This window comes from Pristiophorus japonicus, chromosome 1 (genome assembly GCF_044704955.1).
Source record: "Pristiophorus japonicus isolate sPriJap1 chromosome 1, sPriJap1.hap1, whole genome shotgun sequence".
In the NCBI taxonomy this organism is placed as follows: domain Eukaryota; kingdom Metazoa; phylum Chordata; class Chondrichthyes; family Pristiophoridae; genus Pristiophorus; species Pristiophorus japonicus.
This window is the reverse complement of record NC_091977.1, coordinates 42524555-42549855: the sequence shown is the minus strand read 5'-3', so window position 1 is coordinate 42549855 and position 25301 is coordinate 42524555. Positions and strand designations below refer to the sequence as shown.

Below are 25301 nucleotides of genomic sequence, written 5' to 3'. Positions count from 1 at the left end.
GCATTGGCTGTTAGGCACTCGCTACCAACAGTGGTCACTGGATGATGATTAGGCCTATGAACAGAGACCCTGGGCAAGACTGGCTAACTGCAAAAAAAACAGGTAATTAAGTTGGTACCTCCCAGGCCTGTCTAGCCGAGTACCAGACCACGCAATGCAAGTAACGACTAGAACCACATTAGCCTATTATAGCATTCAATTTGGTTCTTCAAACCTATCTATTCTGCATGCCAGCAATCCCATACAGAGCTTCCCACTGTATTATCACCACTCTCTGCTTTCTATTGCAGAGCTAGTTTTCAGTCCAGTAACATGGCTTATTACAAATTCCATGAGCATTAATTTTCTTGAAAAGTCCTACAGCAAGACTTTGTCAAATGTTTTTTCAAAATACACATTAAGTATATCCACTGAATAGGCCTCACCTGCTGATTTACTTATCACTCAAGGAACTTCAGTAGACTGGAGGTACATATTTTATGCTTTCGATATTGTTGCCAACTCTATGTTCTCTACACTCTGGACACATAATGACAACATTACTTAAAATGTCCTCAGATGTTTGATATACCCATGTTAGACTAACTTGTTCACAACTTCTCAACTCAACTCCTGACTGGGTCTCATCCAGAGGCATCAGCAGATGCTAACATTGGCCTGTCCATTGCTTTGCCCTGCGTCCCCTGAATTACAATAAAATGTAAATCATCTAATCAATGATTAAATATTTCCAGAGTACTTTGAGAACAAAACAAGCCCCCTGCAACTGGTTACTTGCCAAATTTCAATTAGACAGCATTGGGTTGGGGTTGGGTTGGAGAGAGTATTTCCATGATTAAGTAATCCCATCTCTCTAAATATCAACAGTTGTACAATAATTTCAATTAATATGAGATATTGTAATTTTTAGCATTATTTCTCACTTGTAGTTCATGTAACATTAGGGGACAACTTTCTTTGAAGCCAGAAAACTCCAATACTGATCCAAGGACACCCAGGCCAGAAAGCCTTAAAGATCAATTGGATATGCAGCAACACAGATAGTAAAGACTCTTTCCAGCATGCTATCTCTAGGTTGTCACCCGGGACAACATTTCAGATTTCTTTACAGAACCACTTTGATACAATTGGACCATATGTCAGGGTCAATTACTAGTCCAAGGAAGATCCTAAACAGCAAGTCTCTAAAGAGGTATCGAATCAACATTTTTTTTTAAACTATATTTTTCCAACAGTTTTTGATATTCAGTAATGTATGGATGAAATGGTACAGACACAGGCCGAATGACCTCATTCTGCGCTGTAAATTCTTATGATTCTATGAAATGCTGCCCCGCACTACTTTTCTCATTTAAGACTTTGAAAGCATAATGGGAAAGTGGCAGGTAGCACAATGGAGTCCTGATCTGGGCCTTTATACACTGGAGTTTAGAAGGATGAGAGGGGATCTCATAGAAACATATAAAATTCTGACAGGACTGGACAGGTTAGATGCGGGAAGAATGTTCCCGATGTTGGGGAAGTCCAGAACCAGGGGACACAGTCTTAGGATAAGGGGTAGGCCATTTAGGACTGAGATGAGGAGAAACTTCTTCACTCAGAGTTGTTAATCTGTGGAATTCCCTACTGCAGAGAGTTGTTGATGCCAGTTCATTGAATATATTCAAGAGGGAGTTAGATATGGCCCTTACGGCTAAAGGGATCAAGGGGTTTGGAATGAAAGCAGGAAACGGGTACTGAGGGAATGATCAGCCATGATCTTATTGAATGGTGGTGCAGGCTCGAAGGGCCGAATGGCCTACTCCTGCACCTATTTTATATGTTTCTATGATCTCCCACACAAAATTTTAAAAAGTTGGTCCAAATGAGTAAAAACGTTTAAGAATAGCACTGAGCTCTATTTAAAACATAACTTGTATCTACTCCCCAAATTGAGTTACAGTATGGCTTTGAGATTTAACTGTTCTGAAAGCACATCTTTGAAATCTGATAAAAATGTGTTGAGAACCTAAAATGATGAAAAACATTAGCACAGGTCTTGGCCAGCGGTGACACATAATTAAACACCTCAATAACTAATGCTGGCTGGATAACTTGAGCAAGTTGGGTCAGTTTCACAAGCAAACAAACACTAAAGTTGCCTCATTCCTGACCAGAACATATATTTAAAACTAGACTGTTAAGTGCAGAGAGGAATTCATGCTTTGACTACAACATAAAACATTTCCTAGATCACAGTTTGCAGGTCAAAACTTTTCACTTAATTGAATTATTTTGATGGTAACTCTTCGCTTACTTTGATGACTTTGCCTCCAGGGTCTTTGCCCAAAAAAATCCAATACTCCAGTAGGGGTCTCCAATGGGTCAGGATTAGGATAGGTGGTAGAGGACTACAAAGAATAAACATAATATGACAGGATAAATACACAAGAAGCTATCCAGTCAAGCTTTTCAAGTGACAAGGAAAGTGAAATTGTCAAAGAAAAGTTAATTTGATCCATCAATCTTATTGTATCAAATTCAGTTATGCTGCAGGCAGCTTACAAAAGGTCATGGACCTGCTGCAATAGAGAGTACAATTTATGAACATTGTGCTAAAGCATTCCAACTTCTGTGTAGCTATTATGTATACCTCAGTCACACACAAATTGGCCCTGTTTATGAACTGGAACATTGCTTTACACAACATAAGTAAAACTAGAGGTGCAGCCATGTACATATACAGTGGAACCTTGATTATCCACTGGGAACTTCCCACCTGGTGGATAATCGAAAGTTCCTAAAATGTATGAATAACTGCTGCACTGAGGTTCGAATATGCTGCCCCTCTCCACCTGTTGGCCTCTCCTATCAGCAATCCCCTCAGTTGTCCTGGGCTTCCCGGCAAGATCAGAAGGAGCTGGAACAGCTGAATGAACAATAAATCTGCTAGCTCCAAGCAACTAGAACCCAGCCGGACAAAAATGCTCCTTCAAGTGTCAACCGTGTCCCCCTCTCATCCCTCAACTCCACTGATCTATTCAGCAGCCTCCACGATGATCTCAGCGGAGCTCAATAGCTAACATAGACATTTAAACAAACTCCTGTAGGAGTATGTGGAACATGTTTTGAATCTAACTTCATTTGCATTCTGCTGGTGCAAGTGTTCATTTAAATGGCCACATTAATAGTGTGATGGTATCAGTACTCTGGAAGTTGTGACAGCATGGTGTAGGTGAGTGCATGCTTCCTTTAGTGCTCATACGTGTAGGAAGGGTGGGGGGGCCGGGGGGGGGAAAAAGAGTAGGAGATTGAGGGTTACAGCTTGCATTATGAATTTTTTTGGTCACAAGCTGACTGATGGAGTCAGCAGGAGCAAAGCTGAAGCAAGTGAAGATCTCCCGTGGGTCTTCCATTATCCACCAAATGATCATGGATAACAGAGGCATGGATAACTACTGTTACACTATACAGCTACTGCTATTTACAAAATGCTTAGGATACAAACAAATGCTATAGATTGGATATATCTAAACTTACAAGCATTAAGTAATACAGAAGTTTTATCCCACTGACACACTAGTCTATGTAAAGTCATGAGTATGCATGGTCAAGTGTTGCTATAAACAGAAATTCTCTCTCCAGTAAATGATGTTTTATAACAAAATTCTTTTGAAACACAAACTCAATCTTTGGAAACATTTAATTTAAGCCACAAATCCTCGTGTAAGTTATTTTCTCATGGTTAATGACATTCACCTCTGCCCCCCCACCCCTTCCAGATACAAAAAACAGTGAGATAAGTATCAGCACAGATTTTTTTTTTTAAACTTTTCAATCTTGTATTCTAACCAGTCACAAATTTGATAATCAGTAAATGAGTCACTATGGAACAGCAAAACAGATTGTGAAATATTGCGACATCAAGACATTAGTGATTTTAGCAATGATCATAAACAACCGTGGATAGCTTAATTCCATCTTTTGTGGAAACTTTACATACATCATGGTTGCAGAGTTGGTTCGCCAGTTGTTTGCGTTCTTGTGCATAGTATGCTGCCTGTTGGTAATAGAAGCCAGGGTTTTGGGTCTGAATTGCTGTAAGACCAAGTTTAATGGCTTCGTCAAACAAATCCCCAAATGCTTGAAATCTTACAAAGGAAAAAAGGGAAGCATTACAAATAAGTTACCAGAGGATATCCTGTGGCATTGCTTCATCAATAAGAATAAACACAGTGGTAGGTGAGGAACATAGGTAAGAAATAAGGTTGCGTCTCTCGCACACCATAATCTATGCACATAACATGCTGTAATCATCGGGGGCATGGCGCAAGGGGGCAATTACACATTTAAAAAGTCAGTAGGATCATACTGTTTAGACATCCAGGCGGTGTGTTCAAATGCCAGTTCTGCACTTCCTATCTTCTTTTTGCACAAATCCACATGTTTACGGAACTGAGCGATCGCATCCAGCGGAGCATTGTGCTGGAAACATAAACGACAAATCTGGGGAAATAGAAGCAGATAGCAAATGAAAATTGCAAGTCCTCCTCAACTGCAGCTCAAGGCATTTAACAAAAAGGAGAGGTAGGCCATTCGCCTCCCCCCCCCCCCCCCCCGAGCCTGCTCCACCATTCAATGAGATCATGGCTGATCTTCCAGCTCAATTTCTATAGTCCTTACTACTAGGGGGATCAAGGGGTATGGCGAGAAAGCAGGAATGGGGTACTGAGGTTGCATGTTCAGCCATGAACTCATTGAATGGCGGTGCAGGCTCGATGGGGCGAATGGCCTACTCCTGCATCTATTTTTCTATGTTTCTAATTCCACTTTCCTGCACTATCCCCATATCTCTTAATATCCAAAAATCCATTGACCTATGGTACCCTCAGTAGTCATGAACTGTCCGTGCTCCTATCATCCGAGTCTGTATTTTGGTGTGGTGCAGCATTAAAACTTTAGGTCAAGCGTGACTTAGGAATTGAATAGATGTACTTGTGCTACTTTTTGTTGTTATAAAAAATAACTGAACTGCATAAACCAGATTCATGACCAAAACTTCACAGGATGATATTTTGTTGAGCTTACAGTGTGAAGACAATACAATACATGTATTTATGAATCAATTGGTATTTTTATTTTAATCTATATTAGAGATACACTGCTCAGTAAATGAAAGGTATGATCCCTCTGAACTTTACTTCTATTCAACAATGTTCTGAATGCTTTGTTATTCTCTTGTTCTCAATAAAAGCAATTATAACAATTTCCAATTGAGCACATTCATAAAGAGCATTGTGTCACGTTCTAATGCATGCTTGCCTAAAACAGTAGACGGACTTTAGAATTTGTAACTGCAAGTTAAAATCGTACTAAAAATGAACTGGCAAGTAAGAATGAAAGTTGACAGGTTTTCAAAATAGGCCCAGGCTCCTCAAACTCTAGAAATCCACAGATTTCAGTTTTTTCTATTGACTTACAAGCATGTAAAGGTTATACAGTCAGATAGTAAATGGATGACCAACAGGAAGAGCAGTGCAAGGAAGGTAGTGCAGGGGTCCCCTGCAGTCATCCCCCTGCAAAATAGATACACCGCTTTGGGTACTGTTGAGGGAGATGACTCATCAGGGAAGGGCAGCAGCAGCCAAGTTCATGGCATTGTGGGTGGCTCTGCTGCACAGGAGGGCAGGAAAAAGAGTGCGAGAGCGATAGTGATAGGGGATTCGATTGTAAGGGGAATGGATAGGCGTTTCTGCGGCCGCAACTGAGACTCCAGGATGGTATGTTGCCTCCCTGGTGCAAGGGTCAAGGATATCTCGGAGTGGATGCAGGACATTCTGAAAAGGGAAGGTGAACAGCCACTTGTCGTGGTGCACATAGGTACCAACGATATAGGTAAAAAAAACTACAAGACTAATTTAGGGAGCTAGGAGCTAAATTAAAACGTAGGACTTCAAAAGTAGTAATCTCAGGATTGCTACCAATGCCACGTGCTAGTCAGAGTAGGAATCGCAGGATAGCTCGGATGAATACGTGGCTTGAGGAGTGGTGCAGAAGGGAGGGATTCAAATTCCTGGGAGGAGGTGGGACCAGTACAAACCAGACGGTCTGCAACTGGGCAGGACCGGAACCAATGTCCTAGGGGGAAGTGTTTGCTAGTGCTGTTGGGGAGGAGTTAAAATAAAACAGCAGGGGGATGGGAACTTATGCAGGGAGACAGAGGGAAATAAAAGGGAGGCAGAAGCAAAAGATAGAAAGGAGAATAGTAAAAGTGGAGGGCAGATAAACCCAAGGCAAAAAATAAAAAGGGACACATTACAGCAAAATTTTAAAGGTGCAAAGTGTGTTAAAAAGACAAGCCTGAAGACTCTGTGCCTCAATCCAAGGAGTATTCAGAATAAGGTGGACAAATTAACTGTGCAGACAGCAGTTAACGGATATGATGTAATTGGCATCACGGAGACATGGCTCCAGGGTGACCAAGGCTGGGAACTCAACATTCAGGGGTATTGCACAATTATGAAGGATAGGTAGAGAGGAAAAGGAGGTGGGGTGGCGTTGCTGGTTAAAGAGGAAATTAATGCAATAGTAAGGAGGGACTTTAGCCTGGATGATGTGGAATTGGTATGGGTGGAGCTGCAGAATTCTAAAGGGCAGAAAACACCAGTGGGAGTTGTGTACAGACCACCAAACAGTAGTAGTGAGGTTGGGGACAGCATCAAACAAGAAATAAGGGATGTGTGCAATAAAGATACAGCAGTTATCATGGGTGACTTTAATCTACATATTGATTGGGCAAACCAAACTGGTAGCAATGTGGTGAAAGAGGATTTCCTGGAGTGCATTACGGATGGTTTTCGAGACCACTATATCGAGGAACCAACTAGAGAGCAGGCCATCCTAGACTGGGTGATGTGTAATGAGAAGGGACTAATTAGCAATCTTGTTGTGCGAGGCCCCTTGGGGAAGAGTGACCATAATATGGTAGAATTCTTTATTAAGATGGAGAGTGACACAGTTAATTCGGAAACTAGGGTCCTGAACTTAAGGAAAGGTAACTTCAACGGTATGAGGCATGAATTGGCTAGAATAGGCTGACAAGTGATACTTAAAGGTTGACGGTGGATAAGCAATGGCAAACATTTAAATATCACATGGATGAACTTCAGCAATTGTACATCCCTGTCTGGAGTAAAAATAAAATGGGGAAGGTGGCTCAACCATGGCTAACAAGGGAAATTAAGGCTAGTGTTAAAGCCAAGGAAGAGGCATATTAATTGGCTGGAAAAAACAACAAACCTGAGGACTGGGAGAAATTTAGAATTCAACAGAGGAAGACGAAGGGTTTAATTAAGAGGGGGAAAATAGAGTACGAGAGGAAGCTTGCAGGGAACATAAAAGCGGACTGCAATAGCTTCTATAAATATGTGAAAAGAAAAAGATTAGTGAAGACAAACGTAGGTCCCTTGCAGTCGGATTCAGGTGAATTTATAATGGAAGAAGAAATGGCAGACCAATTGAACCAATACTTTGGTTCTGTCTTCATGAAGGAAGATACAAATAACCTTCCGAATGTACTCGGGGACAGTGGGTCTAGTGAGAAGGAGGAACTGAAGGATATCCTTATTAGGCGGGAAATTGTGTTAGGGAAATTGATGGGATTGAAGGCCGATAAATCCCCGGGGCCTGATAATCTGCATCCCCGTGTACTTAAGGAAGTGGTCCTGAAATAGTGGATGCATTGGTGATCATTTTCCAACAGTCTATCGACTCTGGATCAGTCCCTATGGACTGGAGGGTAGCTAATGTAACACCACTTTAAAAAAAAGGAGGGCGAGAGAAAACGGATAATTATAGACCGGTTAGCTTGACATCAGTAGTGGGGAAAATGTTGGAATCAATCATTAAGGATGAAATAGCAGCGCATTTGGAAAGCAGTGACAGGATCGGACCAAGTCAGCATGGATTTATAAAAGGGAAATCATGCTTTACGAATCTTCTGGAATTTTTTGAGGATGTAACTAGCAGAGTGGATAAGGGAGAACAAGTGGATGTGGTGTATTTGGATTTTCAAAGGCTTTTGACAAGGTCCTGCACAAGAGATTGGTGTGCAAAATCAAAGTGCATGGTATTGGGGGTAATGTACTGACGTGGATAGAAAACTGGTTGGCAGACAGGAAGCAGAGAGTCGGGATAAGCGTGTCCTTTTCAGAATGGCAGTGACTAGTGGAGTGCCGCAGGGCTCAGTGCTGGGACCCCAGCTCTTTACAATATATATTAACGATTTAGATGAAGGAATTTGAGTGTAATATCTCCAACTTTGCGGATGACACTAAACTGGGTGGCAGTGTGAGCTGTGAGGAAGACGCTAAGAGGCTGCAGGGTGACTTGGACAGGTTAGGTGAGTGGGAAAATGCATGGCAGATGCAGTATAATGTGGATAAATGTGAGGTTATCCATTTTGGGGGCAAAAACACAAAGGCAGATTATCTGAATGGCGGCAGATTAGGAAAAGGGGAGGTGCAACGACACCTGGGTGTCATGGTTCATCAGTCATTGAAAGTTGGCATACAGGTACAGCAGGCGGTGAAGGCGGCAAATGGTATGTTGGCCTTCATAGCTAGGGGATTTGAGTATAGAAATAGGGAGGTCTTACTGCAGTTGTACAGGGCCTTGGTGAGGCCTCACCTGGGACATTGTATTCAGTTTTGGTCTCCTAATCTGAGGAAGGATGTTCTTGCTATTGAGCGAATGCAGTGAAGGTTCACCAGACTGATTTCAGGGATGGCTGGAATGTCATATGAGGAGAGACTGGATCAACTGGGCCTTTATTCACTGGAGTTTAGAAGGATGAGAGGGGATCTCATAGAAACGTATAAGATTCTGACAGGACTGGACAGGTTAGATGCAGGAAGAATGTTCCCGATGTTGGGGAAGTCCAGAAACAGGGGACATAGTCTTATGATAAGGGGTAGGCCATTTATGACTGAGATGAGGAGAAACTTCTTCACTCAGAGTTGTTAACCTGTGGAATTCCCTGCCGCAGAGAGTTTTTGATGCCAGTTCATTGGATATATTCAAGGGGAGTTAGATATGGCCCTTCTGGCTAAGGGGATCAAGGGGAATTGAGAGAAAGCAGGAAAGGGGTACTGAGGGAATGATCAGCCATGATCTTATTGAATGACGGTGCAGGTTCGAAGGGCCGAATGGCCTACTCCTGCACCTATTTTCTATGTTTCTATGTTGATTTTGTTCCTGTGTACAGGGTATCACTAAAAATGCTTTCAATGTTGATAGAGTTGTTTTCCTTTGAACAGCAGTCAGAAAAGTTTCAAAACTACTGTAATATACATATTAATTACTTCTAGCAATGGTGCTGCGGTTAACTCCATAATCAGCAGAGAAAATAACACTATAACTAACAAGTTGCATAACCACCTTGTAGTTGATGAATCCAGCCATGGTCTTGATTTCAAGCATGTTGGTCTCATGGGCTCTCAGTTCGTGTACAAGGTTATAGGCTGTTCTATAGTTTCTGAAAATAAAAATACTTTCAAGTAAAGATACCCAAGGCACAATGCGGTGACCATTCAGCAAGTTTTTTTTTAAAAGCAGTGTTAATATCAAGTGCCGAGGTATCACACCTGGCGTAATGCTGATACAATGGAAACACCACCACTTCCAAGTTCCCCTCCAATTCGCACACCATCATGATTTGGAAATATATTGCTATTCCTTCATTGTTGCTGGGTTAAAATCCTGGAACACCCTCCCTTACAGCACTGTGGGAGTATCTTCACCTCACAGACTGCAGTGGTTCAAGGCAGCGGCTCACCACTACCTTCTCGAGGGCAATTAGGGATGGGAAGTAAATGCTGGCCTTGCCAGCGCCACCCACACCATGAATTAATTTTTTTTTTTAAAACAAGGCACAGGCTGCATTCAGTCACACCAATTCAATTTTGCATTGTGCTAGAAGGAGCGGAAAAAATATGCAATATACAAATATACAATTGAATAAATGAAAGCTGAATGATCTTGCCACGAAGCTCTGTAAATGAAGACATGCATTCTTATTTATGCTTGTACACTGAGCGGAGCTGGGAAATTGTAGGTGCTCCTGTTTCGCTCTCTCCAGCATTCCACATTTATTACAAAAATATGAAAATGTTTTAGCTTATAGTGGAGCGAAAGAGGGATATGATGATTAGAGGTAATTAAAACAAAAAGCTTCCCTGATTTGTAAGTAGTTAAATGTACTGAATAGCATGGTAATAAACTGTACAAAACCAAAAGAACCCAGGTTTAATACCTGGTCTGTAATTACTTCAATAAACGCAGATGTGGCAATAGTGGAGGGCGTTATATTTTCTCATCATCATCCCCGGGACTGAATGTCAGATGAGGACTGGCCTGTGCTTGGCTCTGATACAGCCCTTTGCACCTCAAATAGCCTGTTAACAATCACCATATAGGCTTACTCATCAACAGTTACTTGGTAAGTTATTGGATATTTTCTAGCATCCGGAAACTAACACTCATGCACAGGTCACTGCCTTTAGAAAAAGAGAGAAAAAGATGATGGAGAAAAGATTGAGAAATAATCTTTCCTCCCCCCGGTCAGTTTGCTGTTCAGGTCAATTGCAGTGCAGTTAGACAATGGCCCAGAAATTGCGGTCAGAGGCTTCCTACGTACGAACGCATCTGACCCCCCCAAAAAATCTAGTAAAGTACCTGGTGGTCACGGAGGAACCTACGATTGCGGTCAGAGGCCTTCATGCGCTGCACAGCGTACGGGAAGACGACTTCCCTGTACATACGGAAATGTTGGAGTCACATGGGCTTGGACCACCAATCACTAGGTAGTTTTCTCATTGATAAAAACGGGAACTCCATTTTTACGAGCTTCAATTACTATCAATAAGAAAACCCTCCTAAAACAAGAAATTTTAAAACACACTTCACATATTTAAAATTCATTGAAATTAAATGTCATTAAATGTTTTAGAAAAAAATACATATTTTTGGAAAAGTGTGTTTTATTAAGGTTAAATATAAAAATGAATGATTACATTTAATTTTTATATGTTTTAAAAGTGTTACGTTGGTAAAAGTAGACTATACGCCTGCTTTTACCAGGCATAAAAGTTTGAAGGACATTCGCTGGGCAAGAGTTGGGCAAATAGTCCAATCTCTGCCCCGCAGATGTCCTTTCTGCAGGGATAGGTAAATTCTGTTAGAAGAAATCTTGACAAATCGGAAAAGCCGGTTCTCGGCGCATGTGCATTGCGCCCAGAGAACTGGTTTTTGCGAGGACTCGCCGGGTCCGTGTGCACTTTGTACGCACCCGGCGAGGCCGCAATCTTCGGCCCAATATAAATAGAAACCGATTACAATGATACATTTAACAAAGAATATTACCAATTAATAAAAGCCTTACTTTAATGCATTTTGTGTATCCTGTTTCAATTCACTGAAGAAAGCCGTTTTGAACTGATGTCTCACAAATAAGAGCTATTAAAAATAAAAAGGCACATATTGTTTAAACTGGAAAGTGAGAATGTTTGCACTCTTTAAATCACAAAGATGAATCCTCATTTGACCTAGACAGATTGTGCAATGCAATGGACTGCTTAGTGGGACTAGATTCCACAATGGGATGACTTTTCATTTCTAAGTCCACACTGTTAATGTATTAATCATTTCTAAGGAGTTTTAATTGGTTGTATGACATGTAACAGGTCCCAAATTACTTTGATAACTAATTTTCAAATGAACATGCACTAGTTATTTGCACAAGTATATTTATTTAGCATTTCCTGCAGAGCCAGGTGCAACAGCAACATGGTGAGTGGAAGCAGCACAGAGGAGCAGACAGCAAAGGGGCACGTGAAACCTGGGGACTTTATTGCAGGTAAATAGTAAAGGATTGTGTCCACTGGTAGACGAATGGGGAACAAGACGAGACCGAGGATTCTCACTGAAAGAACCAAGGAGGACCAGAGAAAGAAGGTTTTGCTCCCGAGAGCTCTTAGGCCATAAGATGCTTGACCACAGTGGTGAATAAGGCACAGATCAGAGCATTCAAAAGGGATCTGGAAAAGTATTTGAAAAAGGAGGAATTTAAAAGGACTTGGGGGGGGGGGGGGGGGGGGGGGAAAGTAAATGGGGCTGCAGTAGAGCGCGCCAATGGCTTCCTCCTGTTGTAAGTTCAAACATTCTACAAAAACTCTACCGAGTCAAAGCCCAGGGAGTGGTTTTGAAATTTTGGTGCGGAGCTGCATTTAGCATCAGAACTACAGCTTCATAAAACTACATCTTTAGTAAAAGCTAATCTATATAGAAGTATAAGCAGCAGTCACCAACCCAGGTCTAGGACAGTACACTAGTATTGATGCATTTAAATTGAGCCCTAGTTACTACAGGATACTTCCACCCCCACCCACCCATATTTACCTGATGAGTTGTTTTGTTCAAAAATTCCTTATGAGATTTAACCCTCCGGATCTCTGTGTAATAATACGTTTGTGCATGCTCATAAAAAGCATTCTCTAACCTGCAAAAAATACACCAAATTAACCAATGTGTATTTTTAATGTGAAAAAAAAATGCTATCTAGAATTGATTCATATAAAATGTCAAAATTTGATATAGCTAAACGCCAAGGTCCCAGCAAGCAAAGTCTATCTGTAATGAAGCATTTTATTGAATTATAGGAGAAACAAACATGCTAGCAATTTGAATTTTAAATTAACTATCATTTCTGGATTTCGTTTTGCCATGGTACAAGGTTATCAGTTTGAGACCATAATGGAGAGTTAACAGGTTTATAAACACCAAACAACCTTTTAAAATAATAAAAGGCAGCCTGTCAAACATCAAGAGGTTTTAATTATATTAAAAACACATGGACCCAATATTGTGGAATTCTGAACGCAAGAACCTGAGAGAATGTAAGCTGAATTTATTTTTGATTTGATCTCGACATGGGTGATGCTGATGAGGCTGCTCTTGACAGGACACCCTTATAGCTGCCTGCATTGCATAGGCTTTCTCCTTCAGCCTCTGCCGTACTTATAAAAATACATAAGTTACAACATGGAAACAGGATATTCAGTACAACCAGTCCAGATCAGCGTTTACCTGCCATGCGAGCATATAATCCTAATCCCGTTTACCCACCTTGACTTCATTCCCTTTTCCTTCATCCACCTATCCAATCTAATCTTGAAGGTTGACATAACCACGAGCCTCAAAACTCTGTCTCCTGCTCTCTATTCTAAATCACTTACATTAATCTTGTGTCTGTGGCCCCTCGTTCGTGACCCCTCAACTACTACTCTGTTCCATCCTTTCATAATTTTTTCAATACTAATAAATCACCCTGTAATGTGGGTTGTTCCAATGAAAAAGGCCCCAATTTTTTCAAGTCTTTCTTGACATTTGTATTTCCTCATACAAGGCAGCATCCTACTGAATCTGTTTTGTACCCTCGCTAAAGCCACAATATCCTTACTATAGCATGATTCCCAATGCTGCACACAATACTCTAACTCGGGTCTGAAGGTTTTATATGCTCATTATTACCTCTTGATTGCCTCTATGCATCGAGATAAAACCTAGAATTCCAATTTTTACACCACTTTCAACCTCTACAAAGAGGGACCCCCAAATAACGTCAAAGTAGCACGGAGCATCGCGGGAAAGGTCCTGACCAGGTTAAAAGTAGCACAGAGCTACCCAACAAACACAACCATCTTCTTGTGTGTCATGTATGACTCCAGCTTTGAGTGTTTTTTTCCCTTTGATATTTAATAGAGAGCTGTCCAGTAACTTCAATAGACAACAAAACTACGCACAGAGTTGCTCTTCACATGATGGATGCAGTATTGTTAAAACAGGATAAGTGTTTAATCCCAAGTACAACATTTGAATCAGACTTGGCTGAAATTTAAAGAAAACAACAGTTTATGTGCAAAATTATTTTTTTTAACTATTGTATGAAAACAAGATTATAGGAAAACCTCTCTGATAACTCATTAAAATTTAGGTGTAAGCAAGTGAGGAACTGGTCAAAAATGCAAGTCACCTACCTGATAATGTATCCTACAAGATGATCTGTGTGTGGTAGCACAAACAGAGACTTTCCCGACAAGTCACAGGCATTGCACAGTGCTGCTGCTCTCTCTGAAGCAATTAAGTCCTCACCTAAGAAGCATTAAATGGAAGATATATTTGATCTAAAACACAGTGGTGAGGATGAGAGCAACTTTTTATAACTGCATAACTTGGGTGGTAATGAACTTGCAGAAAGGCCTCTGAACCATTTATTGCTATGGATAGATTTTAAACACTACAATTAAAATATTTTAACTGGATTAGATTTTGGATTTTATTCGCAGAATAGTGTTAAGCAACAAAAGATTCACTTCTCTTTGTATTTCTTATTCCACTTCATTATACTTGAGCATTAGAAATTTGAATAAAGTCACTGCCATGATGGTGCTGGATGCTCCAAGCTTTAATGAATGACTGAAGATAAGATTTTTTTTTAATTACTAAAATCCAGGGCAAAGAAAAAAAAAAAAATATTTTTAACAATTAAGTTTGGGAAGAAAATTGATCCAAGTAGCCATTCAGGAGGCCATTGTGTTCTGCAGCTGGTCAAAGAAACATTGGCCAGGATTGTCCCATTTCCCACCCACACGGCGCAGGGGGGGGACCCAGTAGATGGTGGAAAACCTGGAGTTTTAACTCCACAGCGTGCGTGATTGACAGGCTGGCTTCCAGTTGGGCAGGGAACACCACAGCAACAGGTAAGTAGCTGGTCCAGGTGAGGTGGGGGGTGGAGTGTTTCCGAATCCCCGGGGGCAGGGAGTCCGATCCTTGACCCCAGAGGGTGCGGGCTGCTGGTGGGGGCTCTTTGGGGGCCAGGGGGATGCACTCCTGCTCCTCCCGGCCCACAAGGACTGCTCCCAGAGGCTGTGGCTACCTCGTTGCAGCTGCCGGGAGTCCCGAGCCCTGAGATCAACGGCCGCCTGCAGTAAAACCTGCAAAGCAGGTTAAAGTAGAGGCTTCAGGCCTCATTATCATATTTAACTTGACAACCAGACTCCTGGCAGGTTAGCTGCCCCACCCTCCCCTCATGAGTAAAAGGTGAAAGTGGGCAGGTTGGGGTCAGGTTTTAGATTTTTCCAACTTTAATTTCTTCTCCCCAACCCCCCCCCCCCCCCCCGCCACCTCTGTTTTTTCATCTTTGCCCCTTTAGGGGAAAAAACCTCATGTTTTTTTCCTCTGAAAATTACCCCCATTATTTCTGGTTAACTGCTGTAACGTGCAAGTTAGGTAAAACATTTCAATTCATATATTTTACTTGCAACACCAAACCACTACCTCATAGTACAACACAGATTAGAACACAAGTCTTCAGTATGCACGCCTTCCCACAGAGGAACAGTCAACCCAGGTTTCTCTTAGCAGCTCATTGTTTAGCTCAGTTGGATTGGCAGATGTCAGGCAGCACGCCAGTTATCTTCCTTCCACTCTCAACCAGCACTGGAGTCAAATGTTTGAATCCAGAGGTTTTGAAAGGTCACACATTTAACAACTCTTATTTATAGAGTGCACCTCATGCAACAAATGCCAGCCAGTTCAAGCGGAAGAATCTTCCACTTTTTCCTTTTGATAACTTAATTTTTCAGAATGAAAACAAAGAGAAGTAATAAAAAGCAAATTACTGCAGATGCTGGAAATCTGAAACAAAAACAGAACATGCTGGAAAACATTCAGTACGTCAAGCAGCATCTTGGCGAGTGGCGAGAGAAACAGAGAAAATGTTTTAGATCGATGACATTAACTCGGTTTCTCTCTTCACAGCTGCCTGACCTGCCGAGTGTTTTCCACCATTTTCTGTTTTGTTACAGAAAATAATCAAGTTCAGAGTCTAACGCACAATAGAACAAAAGAAAGAGCGGACTTGTGTGTGTGTGTATATATATATAGATATATATCTAGCACCTTTCACGACCACCGGTTGTCCCCTCGTGCTTTACAGCCAATTAAGTACTTTTTTTTTGTGTGGACACTGCTGTAATGTAGGAAACACTGCAGCCAAAATGTGCACATCATGCTCCCACAAACAGATTACCTGGTCATTATCACATTGCTAATAGGATGAGGTCCTAGAAGACGAATTTAGGGAGCTAGGAGCTAAATTTAAAAAGTAGGATCTCAAAAGTAGTAATCTCAGGATTGCTACCAGTGCCACGTGCTAATCAGAGTAGGAATCGCAGGATAGCTCAGATGAATACGTGGCTTGACGAGTGGTGCAGAAGGGAGATTTTCAAATTCCTGGGACATTGGAACCGGTTCTGGGGGAGGTGGGACCAGTACAAACCGGACGGTCTACATCTGGGCAGGACCGGAACCAATGTCCGAGGGGGAGTGTTTGCTAGTGCTGTTGGAGGAGGAGTTAAACTAATATGGCAGGGGGATGGAAACCTATGCAGGGAGACAGAGGGAAGTAGAATGGGGACAGAAGCAAAAGATAGAAAGAAGAAAAGTAAAAGTGGAGGGCAGAGAAAGCAAAAAGGGCCACATTACAGCAAAATTCTAAAGGGGCAAAGTGTGTTACAAAGACAAGCCTGAAGGCTCTGTGCCTCAATGCGAGGAGTATTCGGAATAAGGTGGACGAATTAACTGCGCAGATAGCAGTTAACGGGTATGATGTAATTGGCATCAGAGACATGGCTCCAGGGTGACCAAGGCTGGGAACTCAACATCCAGGTGTATTCAACATTTAGGAAGGATAGACAGAAAGGAAAAGGAGGTGGGGTGGCATTGCTGGTTAAAGAGGAAATTAATACAATAGTAAGGAAGGACATTAGCTTGGATGATGTGGAATCAGTGTGGGTGGAGCTACGGAATATCAAAGGGCAGAAAACACTAGTGGGAGTTGTGTACAGACCACCACACAGTAGTAGTGAGGTTGGGGACAGCATCAAACAAGAAATAAGGGATGCATGCAATAAAGGTACAGCAGTTATCATGGGCGGACTTTAATCTGCATATTGATTGGGCTAACCAAACTGGTAGCAATGTGGTGGAGGAGGATTTCCTGGAGTGTATTAGGGATGGTTTTCTCGACCAATATGTCGAGGAACCAACTAGAGGGCTGGCCATCCTAGACTGGATGATGTGTAATGAGAAAGGGCTAATTAGCAATCTTGTTGTGCGAGACCCCTTGGGGAAGAGTGACCATAATATGGTAGAATTCTTTATTAAGATGGAGAGCGACACAGTTAATTCAGAGACTAGGTTCCTGAACTTAAGGAAAGGTAACTTCGATGGTATGAGATGTGAATTGGCTAGAATAGATTGGCGAGTAATACTTAAAGGGTTGATGGTGGATAAGCAATGGCAAACATTTAAGATCACATGGATGAACTTCAGCAATTGTACATCCCTGTCTGGAGTAAAAATAAAATGGGGAAGGTGGCGAACAAGGAAATTGATAGTGTTAAATTCAAGGAAGAGGCATATAAAGTGGCCAGAAAAAGCAGCAAACCTGAGGACTGGGAGAATTTTATAATATAGCAGAGGAGGATAGAGGGTGCAGTTAGGAGGGGGGGGGGAAAGAGAGTATGAGACGAAGCTTGCTGGGAACATAAAAACTGACTGCAAAAGCTTCGATAGATATGTGAAGAGAAAAAGATTAGGAAAACAAACATAGGTGCCTTGCAGTCAGATTCAGGTGAATTTATAAATGGGGAACAAAGAAATGGCGGACCAGTTAAACAAATGCTTTGGTTCTGTCTTTACGAAGGAAGACACAAATAACCTTCCGGAAATAGTAGGGGACCGAGAGTCTAGTGAGGGGGAGGAACTTAAGGAAATCCTTATTAGGCGGGAAATTGTGTTAGGGAAATTGATGGGATTGAAGGCCGTTAAATCCCCGGGGCCTAATGGTCTGCATCCCAGAGTACTTAAGGAAGTGGCCCTAGAAATAGTGGATGCATTGATGACCATGTTCCAAGAGTCTATCGACTCTGGATCAGTTCCTATGGACTGGAGGGTAGCTAATGTAACACCACTTTTTAAGAAAGGAGGGAGAGAGAAAACGGGTAATTATAGACTGGTTAGCTTGACATCGGTAGTGGGGAAAATGTTGGAATCAATTATTAAAGATGAAATAGCAGCATATTTGGAAAGCAGCGACGGGATCGGTCCAAGTCAGCATGGATTTATGAAAGGGAAATCCTGCTTGACAAATCTTCCAAAATTTTTTGAAGATGTAACTGGTAGAGTGGACAAGGGAGAACCAGTGAATGTGGTGTATTTGGACTTTCAAAAGGTTTTTGACAAGGTCCCACACAGGAGATTGCTGTGTAAAATTAAAGCACATGGTATTGGGGGTAGTGTACTGACGTGGATAAAGAACTGGTTGGCAGACAGGAAGCAGAGTCGGGATAAACGGGTCCTTTTCAGAATGGCAGGTAGTGGCTAGTGGGGTGCCGCAGGGCTCAGTGCTGGGACCCCAGCTACTTACAATATACATTAATGATTTGGATGAGGGAATTGAGTAATATCTCCAAGTTTGCAGATGACACTAAGCTGGGTGGCAGTGTGAGCTGTGAGGAGGACGCTAAAAGGCTGCAGGGTGACTTGGACAGGTTAGGTGAGTGGGCAACCGCGTGGCAGATGCAGTATAATGTGGATAAATGTGAGGTTATCCATTTTGGGGGCAAAAACACGAAGGCAGATTATCTGAATGGCGGCAGATTAGGAAAAGGGCAGGTGCAATGAGACCTGGGTGTCATGGTTCATCAGTCATTGAACGTTGGCATGCAGGTACAGCAGGCGGTGAAGGCAGCAAATGGCATGTTGGCCTTCATAGTTAGGGGATTTGAGTATAGGAGCAGGGAGGTCTTACTGCAGTTGTACAGGGCCTTCGTGAGGCCTCACCTGGAATAGTGTGTCAGTTTTGGTCTCCTAATCTGAGGAAGGACGTTTTTGCTATTGAGGGAGTGCAGCAAAGGTTCACCAGACTGATTCCCGGGATGGCAGGACTGACATATGAGGAGAGACTGGATCGACTGGGCCTATATTCACTGGAATTTAGAAGGATGAGGGGAGATCTCAGAAACATATAAAATTCTGATGAGACTGGACAGGTTAGATGCAGGAAGAATGTTTCCGATGTTGAGGAAGTCCAGAACCAGGGGACATAATCGAAGGATAAGGGGTAAGCCAGTTAGGACTGAGATGATGAGAAACTTCTTCAAACTTGTTGACCTGTGGAATTCCCTACCGCAGTGAGTTGTTGATGCCAGTTCATTGGATATATTCAAGAGAGTTAAATATGGCCCTTACAGCTAAAGGGATCAAGGGGTATGGAGAGAAAGCGGCAAAGGGGTACTGAGGTGAATGATCAGCAATGATCTCATTGAATGGTGGTGCAGGCTCGAAGGGCCGAATGGCCTGCTCCTGCACCTATTTTTTATGTTTCTATGTTTAGTGATGTTGATTGAAGGAGCAATCACCTGGATTACTGGATGCAAACTCTTCACTAACTGAACACTAAAGCAAATGAAGGCTCAGTTATTAGCTCAATTCTGGAGCTCAACTATCAGTAGAAAATCTTTATCACAACAAAATTCAACAGCGAATAATTAGAGATGCATACAGAACACTGCCATCATGCCCATTCAAGACATATTATGGGGAGATCACAGGAAAGCCTTTACAAATTTCTCCTGGGCACAGAAAGGTTTCTCTGAAATACACAACATATCAAATCATAACAACATATCACATGACTTGTGATTGCAGAACAGCCCAACGACATCATCTGGACGTATATAGTAGGAAGGCAAGGAACTGCCTTGTGTGTATTCCAGGTAAAACAGGGAATGCCATCAAAATGCAGCATTAAGAAATCTGGCCACCTCATTGAAATGTGCAGGTTGAACCTCCCTTATCTGGGACTCCCTTATTTAGCGCAACCCCTCATCCGGCACCATTCCTGGCTGCTCCGACGTGAAAAAATTTAAATCCTTCCTCTCTGCTGACTCCCGCAGTTGCTGGCCTGACCCAGTGATCCACCGCCGCATCCCCCCCCTCCCCAACAATCTTTCTGCCGCACTCCCAGCCCCAAGCCAGCCATTCCCGATATCCCCCTTGCTCAGTACCTGTACCATCCAATTTAACATGACCTCCCCTCGTCTGGCAAAATCCCTTATTTGGCACAAGCCAGGTCTCGAGGATGGCAGGTAAGAGAGGTTCAACCTGTACAAGATTAGATTCAGTGTAACCAGTGTGGCTTAATCAAGGGGCAACAAAACAGCTCATCAGATACCATGAGTTCTGACGAAGGGTCATCGATCTGAAACATTAACTCGGTTTCTCTCTCCACAGATGCTGCCTGACTTGCCGAGTATTTCCAGCATTTTCTGCTTTTATTTCAGATTCCAGCATCTGCAGTACAGATATTTTGCTTTTGTCATCAGATACCTTAGTGGGTAAAGGCAACTTTGATCGACCTGCCAATTTTGATCTGTAGTTTATGCTAATCTCAGCTAGGGCAACAGCAAGCAGTGCAAACAGACTCAGCAACTAAGAAATGGCAAAGCAAAAAAGTAGCTAAAATTCCCACTTCCGATAACTATTCCATGATTCCTGCAGGAAACCGTGTGCACATGGATATTGGATGAGTTCTGAACCGGATCTGGCTACAATGTCAGTCACGATAAAATAGTCCTGAAACACCTATCGCTTAGGCTCATATATGAAGAATGGCCCCCATCAAGAGTTGGGCCTCCAATAGAGATAATTGATTGGGGTGTGGGGTGTGGTGGGGGAGACATTTAAAACAAAAATGAAAATGTGCACTGAAATTACAAGTTCCTCCAAACGCTGCCGCATTTTCTACGTTACAACAGTGACTACATTTCAAAAGTATATAATTGGCTGTAAACTACTTTATGTCCCAAGGTCGTGAAAAGCGCTATATAAATTCAAGTTTACCTTTTTGTTGCCATAAGTAGGTTGTAAACATTAAAATTAATTAAAAATACACCTTTCCCAAAACCGCTATTCTATGATTACAATATTTTAAGTAAAACTTAAAGGGAATGAAAAGAAATGGTAACAGATAATGTTGAAAATGCTCAGTCAGCATCTGTGGAGACAACAGGCAAGTTAACATTCTGAATGCAGACTCGTCTTTAGTACAATGTTTGCAGCATTTTCTGTTTTTGTTTTGGAATTGCCAGCATCTGCTGCATTTGTTTTTTTTTTCCTTTAGAAAACTTGCAATGAAACTACCTGGAGGTAAGGGAGTTTTCTTCTGGATCAGCACGACTGCAACCTTTGTGTTTCTTCCCTGTAAACTTTGCCTGGAACCACAAAAGACACAATTCCTAGAGAGCCGTGGAAAAAATGCACAAAAGAAATCAAGCAAACCATAGCATTGTGCACAGAAGGTAAAGAGTCCGATTAGATGCTATATCCTCGACAAAAGATGACCACTTATTTTCCTAGTTTTAGGAATTAGAATGCTGACTGTGCATTCCATAGCACAGAAGTTTGCAAATAAGTTAGCAGTATAGCAAAATACAGGAGCAGAAAAGACTGCAGTACAACTGACCAATCTCAAAAACTAGTACGGGTAGAACACCCGAAATCCGGAGTTCTAAAAACCGTAATTGTCCGAAAACTGCACATTGGGCAGATCGCCAGGAGTCGGCGTCCGGAATCTGGAAATCTGTTCCGAAAACCAGACTTTTTTTTTTAAAATGGAAGCATGGAAGCCAAAGGGCTAGAAATTTGTTTTTTGGCGATAGCGTTATTTTTTGGCCTAAAAATACCGCTATGACTCCACTACTGCACCTACAATTCAGGTTTAAATTTGCCCAGCGGTTTAAAAAAAAAAATAAATCGGCATTGCACGAGGATTCATGGCGCAAACCGTAAATTTTCTGCAACTTTTCTCCAAATCCAATACCGCTGCAAGTTGGGCCTCGGGGAGGGGGGAAAAACACCAAAAAAAATTGCAGAAATAAAAAAATGTTTTATTTTTTTTTAAATAACAAAACATTCACAGGACACTTAACTATCGAATCACTGCAAAAGAACTAAGAAATCAAAACTTTAATTTACCTTTTTTGCAGGTCTTCATACCTACTGCTGCTCCAAGGGCTGCAACGCAGGTTTTTTCCGGGCATTTTTTTTTTCTTCCTAACTAAGAGCGCTGGGAGCCAAATTTTTGGCGAAAGCGCTATTTCAAGTCCTCTCCCCAGCAGTACTTAAAAGCTGCCGGCGCAAGACTTCTCCGAATTTCCTGGTTCAAATATCACCCAAAAAACGGGCACAACGTAGACGAACTTTTAACCCTATGAGTCGTCCAGAATCCGGAAATTTGTTCTGAAAACCGGACATTATTTGTTTCATAAACGGCGCAAATACAGGGTACGTACAGACCTGCTCGAGCCTTTTGGAATGCCCCATGACCTCGACCCACGTGAGACCCGAGCCGACCCGACCTAACCCACGTGAGACCCAAGCCGACCCCCACCTGACCCACGTACTCCCCTTTAACCATCAGTCATTATTTACAATGATGAAAGTTTTAACCATCAGTCATTATTTACAATGATGCAATTTGGTGCTTTCACTGTGGATAGGGTGTGAAATTCAAAGACATTTGAACTGCCTTCACAGCAGGACATTACTAAAAAGGTATAAACCTCAGTGACAAGGTTATACAACTAATTTATTTCACTAAAAGATTTCACTATAAAGTCTCATTCCAATTTCTGGATTCTTAAGTTCTTTTTAAATAGCAACATTTTCAAAGAACAGTTAAATTTTGCAACCTTTTACAGAAAGGAAAAACGCAAGCAATAAGTGTATTAAGATATAACACTGCTTGATATAATTGGAAAAGGATTTAATCTTTGCATCAATTATATATTCAGTTGAATAACGCTACTCAACTGTATTGGTCGATAAAAGCTAACTGAACCAAATTCCTTTGTCTCTTTGGCACATTAAATAAATTATGGTGATTTGGTAATTCTTCGATCCTTATAGGGGGATCTGTATCATTACCTGACCAAGAAATTATAGCTTACTGGTTACATATTTGCTTTCAAATCATTCCAAGTGCTGTTAAACACTCGAGTCGCTATTTACAGATTCTTACAAGAGTAGCGTTCATAAATACAAAGGACTTGGGGTACCTGACAATTTCTACTCTGGTAGCACACTCCAACTGTTTTTCCTTCCACTGAGCTTCATCCCAGTCCAGTTCATAGAAGACCACCACTAGGGCAGGAACAAGGTTTAGATGTTTGTTCATCCAGCCAGTTTTAAGAATTCCTTTTGGAATGTACCACTCGTAAGACGTCCTCTATAAAGGAAGATATTCAGCAGTTAGCAAGAAAACTCCACGAAGGCAAGAATGTCCCAGGCTTTTCGTTTGCATGGACTGCATAGACACATACTATGGAGCCTCAGAAGTAGCATATAAAATTTAAATCTATGTTCCCAATTCATTTGTATATATCCCAAGTTCCTAAAAACCAAACTTGGTGGCGTGATTTAGGATATAGCCATCACACTAATTCATACAAGTGAAGTACAATATGGTATGTTTGGGTCGGGAGACAAAATGTATTGTTACAATGCAGTATAGAGCGAGCTTCACTCTTCACCTTGCTACAAGCAACTATTTCCATTTATATAGTGCCTTTAATGCAACAAAACATCCCGGGGGCTACAGTCAGACCCAAACTGAAGTAGGAAACAGTGGTGGCCAAAAGTGCAATCACAGAGGTAGGTTTATTAAGGAAGTTTTTGAAGGGGGTGAGGGAAAGAGATGTAGCAAAACAAAGCAGTTTAGGGAGGGTGTGCCAGAGTGTGGGGACAAGTCAGCTAAAGTCTCTGCGAGTGATAGTGCGGAGAGAAACAGGAAAAGTGCAGTAACTGGTGCAGGCTGGGATGTAGGGCTGAAGGTGGTTGCAAAAATAGGGACAAGACAGCGAAGGAATCTGAAAAAGTCAGCAGATCGACGAGCAGGATTTTATGCAGGCTAAGATCCAGGTGGTGGGGCGCCAGACAGGTTAAATTTATGTAAGGTGCAGCTTGGGAGGCCAAGGTACAGGTTGAGCATTCCAAAATTCAGAATGTTCCGAAATCCAGACATCGTGCTGATCCGTGGAGGGGTCGTCCGGGATCCGGAAAATATTCCGAAATCCGGACTTTTTTTTTTAAACCGATTACCACAGAGTTGGGCCTAGGGAGGGGGGAAAACACCCCTCAAAAATTCCAAAAAATAAAAATTCGCAAAACCCTTGCCTACTAAATCGCTGAAAAAGGAATTTAAAAATATAAACTTTATCCTACCTTTTTTGCAGGTCTTCAACACAGGTTTTTCCCGGCAACTCACACTGCCAAACCCGGACCCGCCGACCCCCTCTCCGGACTCTCTCTGCTGCTGCCGCCGCCGACCCTCTCCTCGCCCCCCCCCCCCCCCCCCGCCCCAGACCCTCTGCCGCACCCTTACCTTGGCCCAGGCATTTCCAGATTAGGGACATCGGAAAGACGTTCCGAAATCCGGAACAGCCTCGGTCCGGAAACTTCGGGACGCTCTACCTGTATTGGCAAAGTTACATGCTGAAGTACAGCCATGGTTGAGGGTTTCAGTAACAGTGGGGTGCTACAGTGGTGGAGACAGGCAACATTTCAGTGACTAAAGTAGGAAATTTTGACCGCACGCATGCACCTCATTGAATGATGGAACACACTCGAGGGGCGGAATGATGGAACACACTCGAGGGGCTAAATGGCCTACCCATTCCAAGTTCCTATGTTCCCTCTCATCCACTTCCCCCATATGATTTTCTCCTTCTAGCCATTATTTCTTGGATACATCATGCTAGATGTACGTTTCTACAAGTGTTAGTATACCAGCAGTCCAAGTGGCCTTTACTGTTCAATTTCATCAATGGCCGTCAGCATGCTATTCGACCACGGTAACCATGAACAATGATTCTAGATGAGGAACAATTAGCCATCAAGAGCCACAAAAACCTCAGGATCTACATCGGAGTAATGCATTCAAGGTGTGGCAGGAGATCGTGGCAGAGGTGCGGCGAGTGTTTTTGTGGTGGAGGAGCGGTGAGGGATTGTGGCAGAGGTGCGGCGAGACATCGGGCAGAGGCGCGGCGAATGTTTGTGGTGGAGGAGCGGCGAATTAGAGTATGGGGCCCAGAAGAGCCGAGGGCCTAGGGGCAGCATGGGCCTGCCCACACTGCGATGTG

General features: G+C 42.3%; 1 protein-coding gene across 2 annotated transcripts in view; it reads right to left on the bottom strand.

The window, feature by feature from the left end:
* Positions 1-25301, bottom strand: part of trappc11 (trafficking protein particle complex subunit 11) — a 75365-nt gene that overhangs the window by 36013 nt on the left and 14051 nt on the right. Inside the window, exons 3-11 of one of the 2 annotated variants that reach the window (XM_070878573.1) lie at positions 23220-23389; positions 21304-21398; positions 14073-14187; positions 12436-12535; positions 11420-11493; positions 9418-9514; positions 4352-4485; positions 3983-4130; positions 2297-2390 (exon numbers count right to left, since the gene is read on the bottom strand). In XM_070878573.1, the coding sequence (XP_070734674.1) occupies positions 2297-2390; positions 3983-4130; positions 4352-4485; positions 9418-9514; positions 11420-11493; positions 12436-12535; positions 14073-14187; positions 21304-21398; positions 23220-23389 (1027 nt within the window). The remainder of the gene's footprint in view (positions 1-2296; positions 2391-3982; positions 4131-4351; positions 4486-9417; positions 9515-11419; positions 11494-12435; positions 12536-14072; positions 14188-21303; positions 21399-23219; positions 23390-25301) is intronic. The other variant, XM_070878581.1, reaches the window with a different exon arrangement.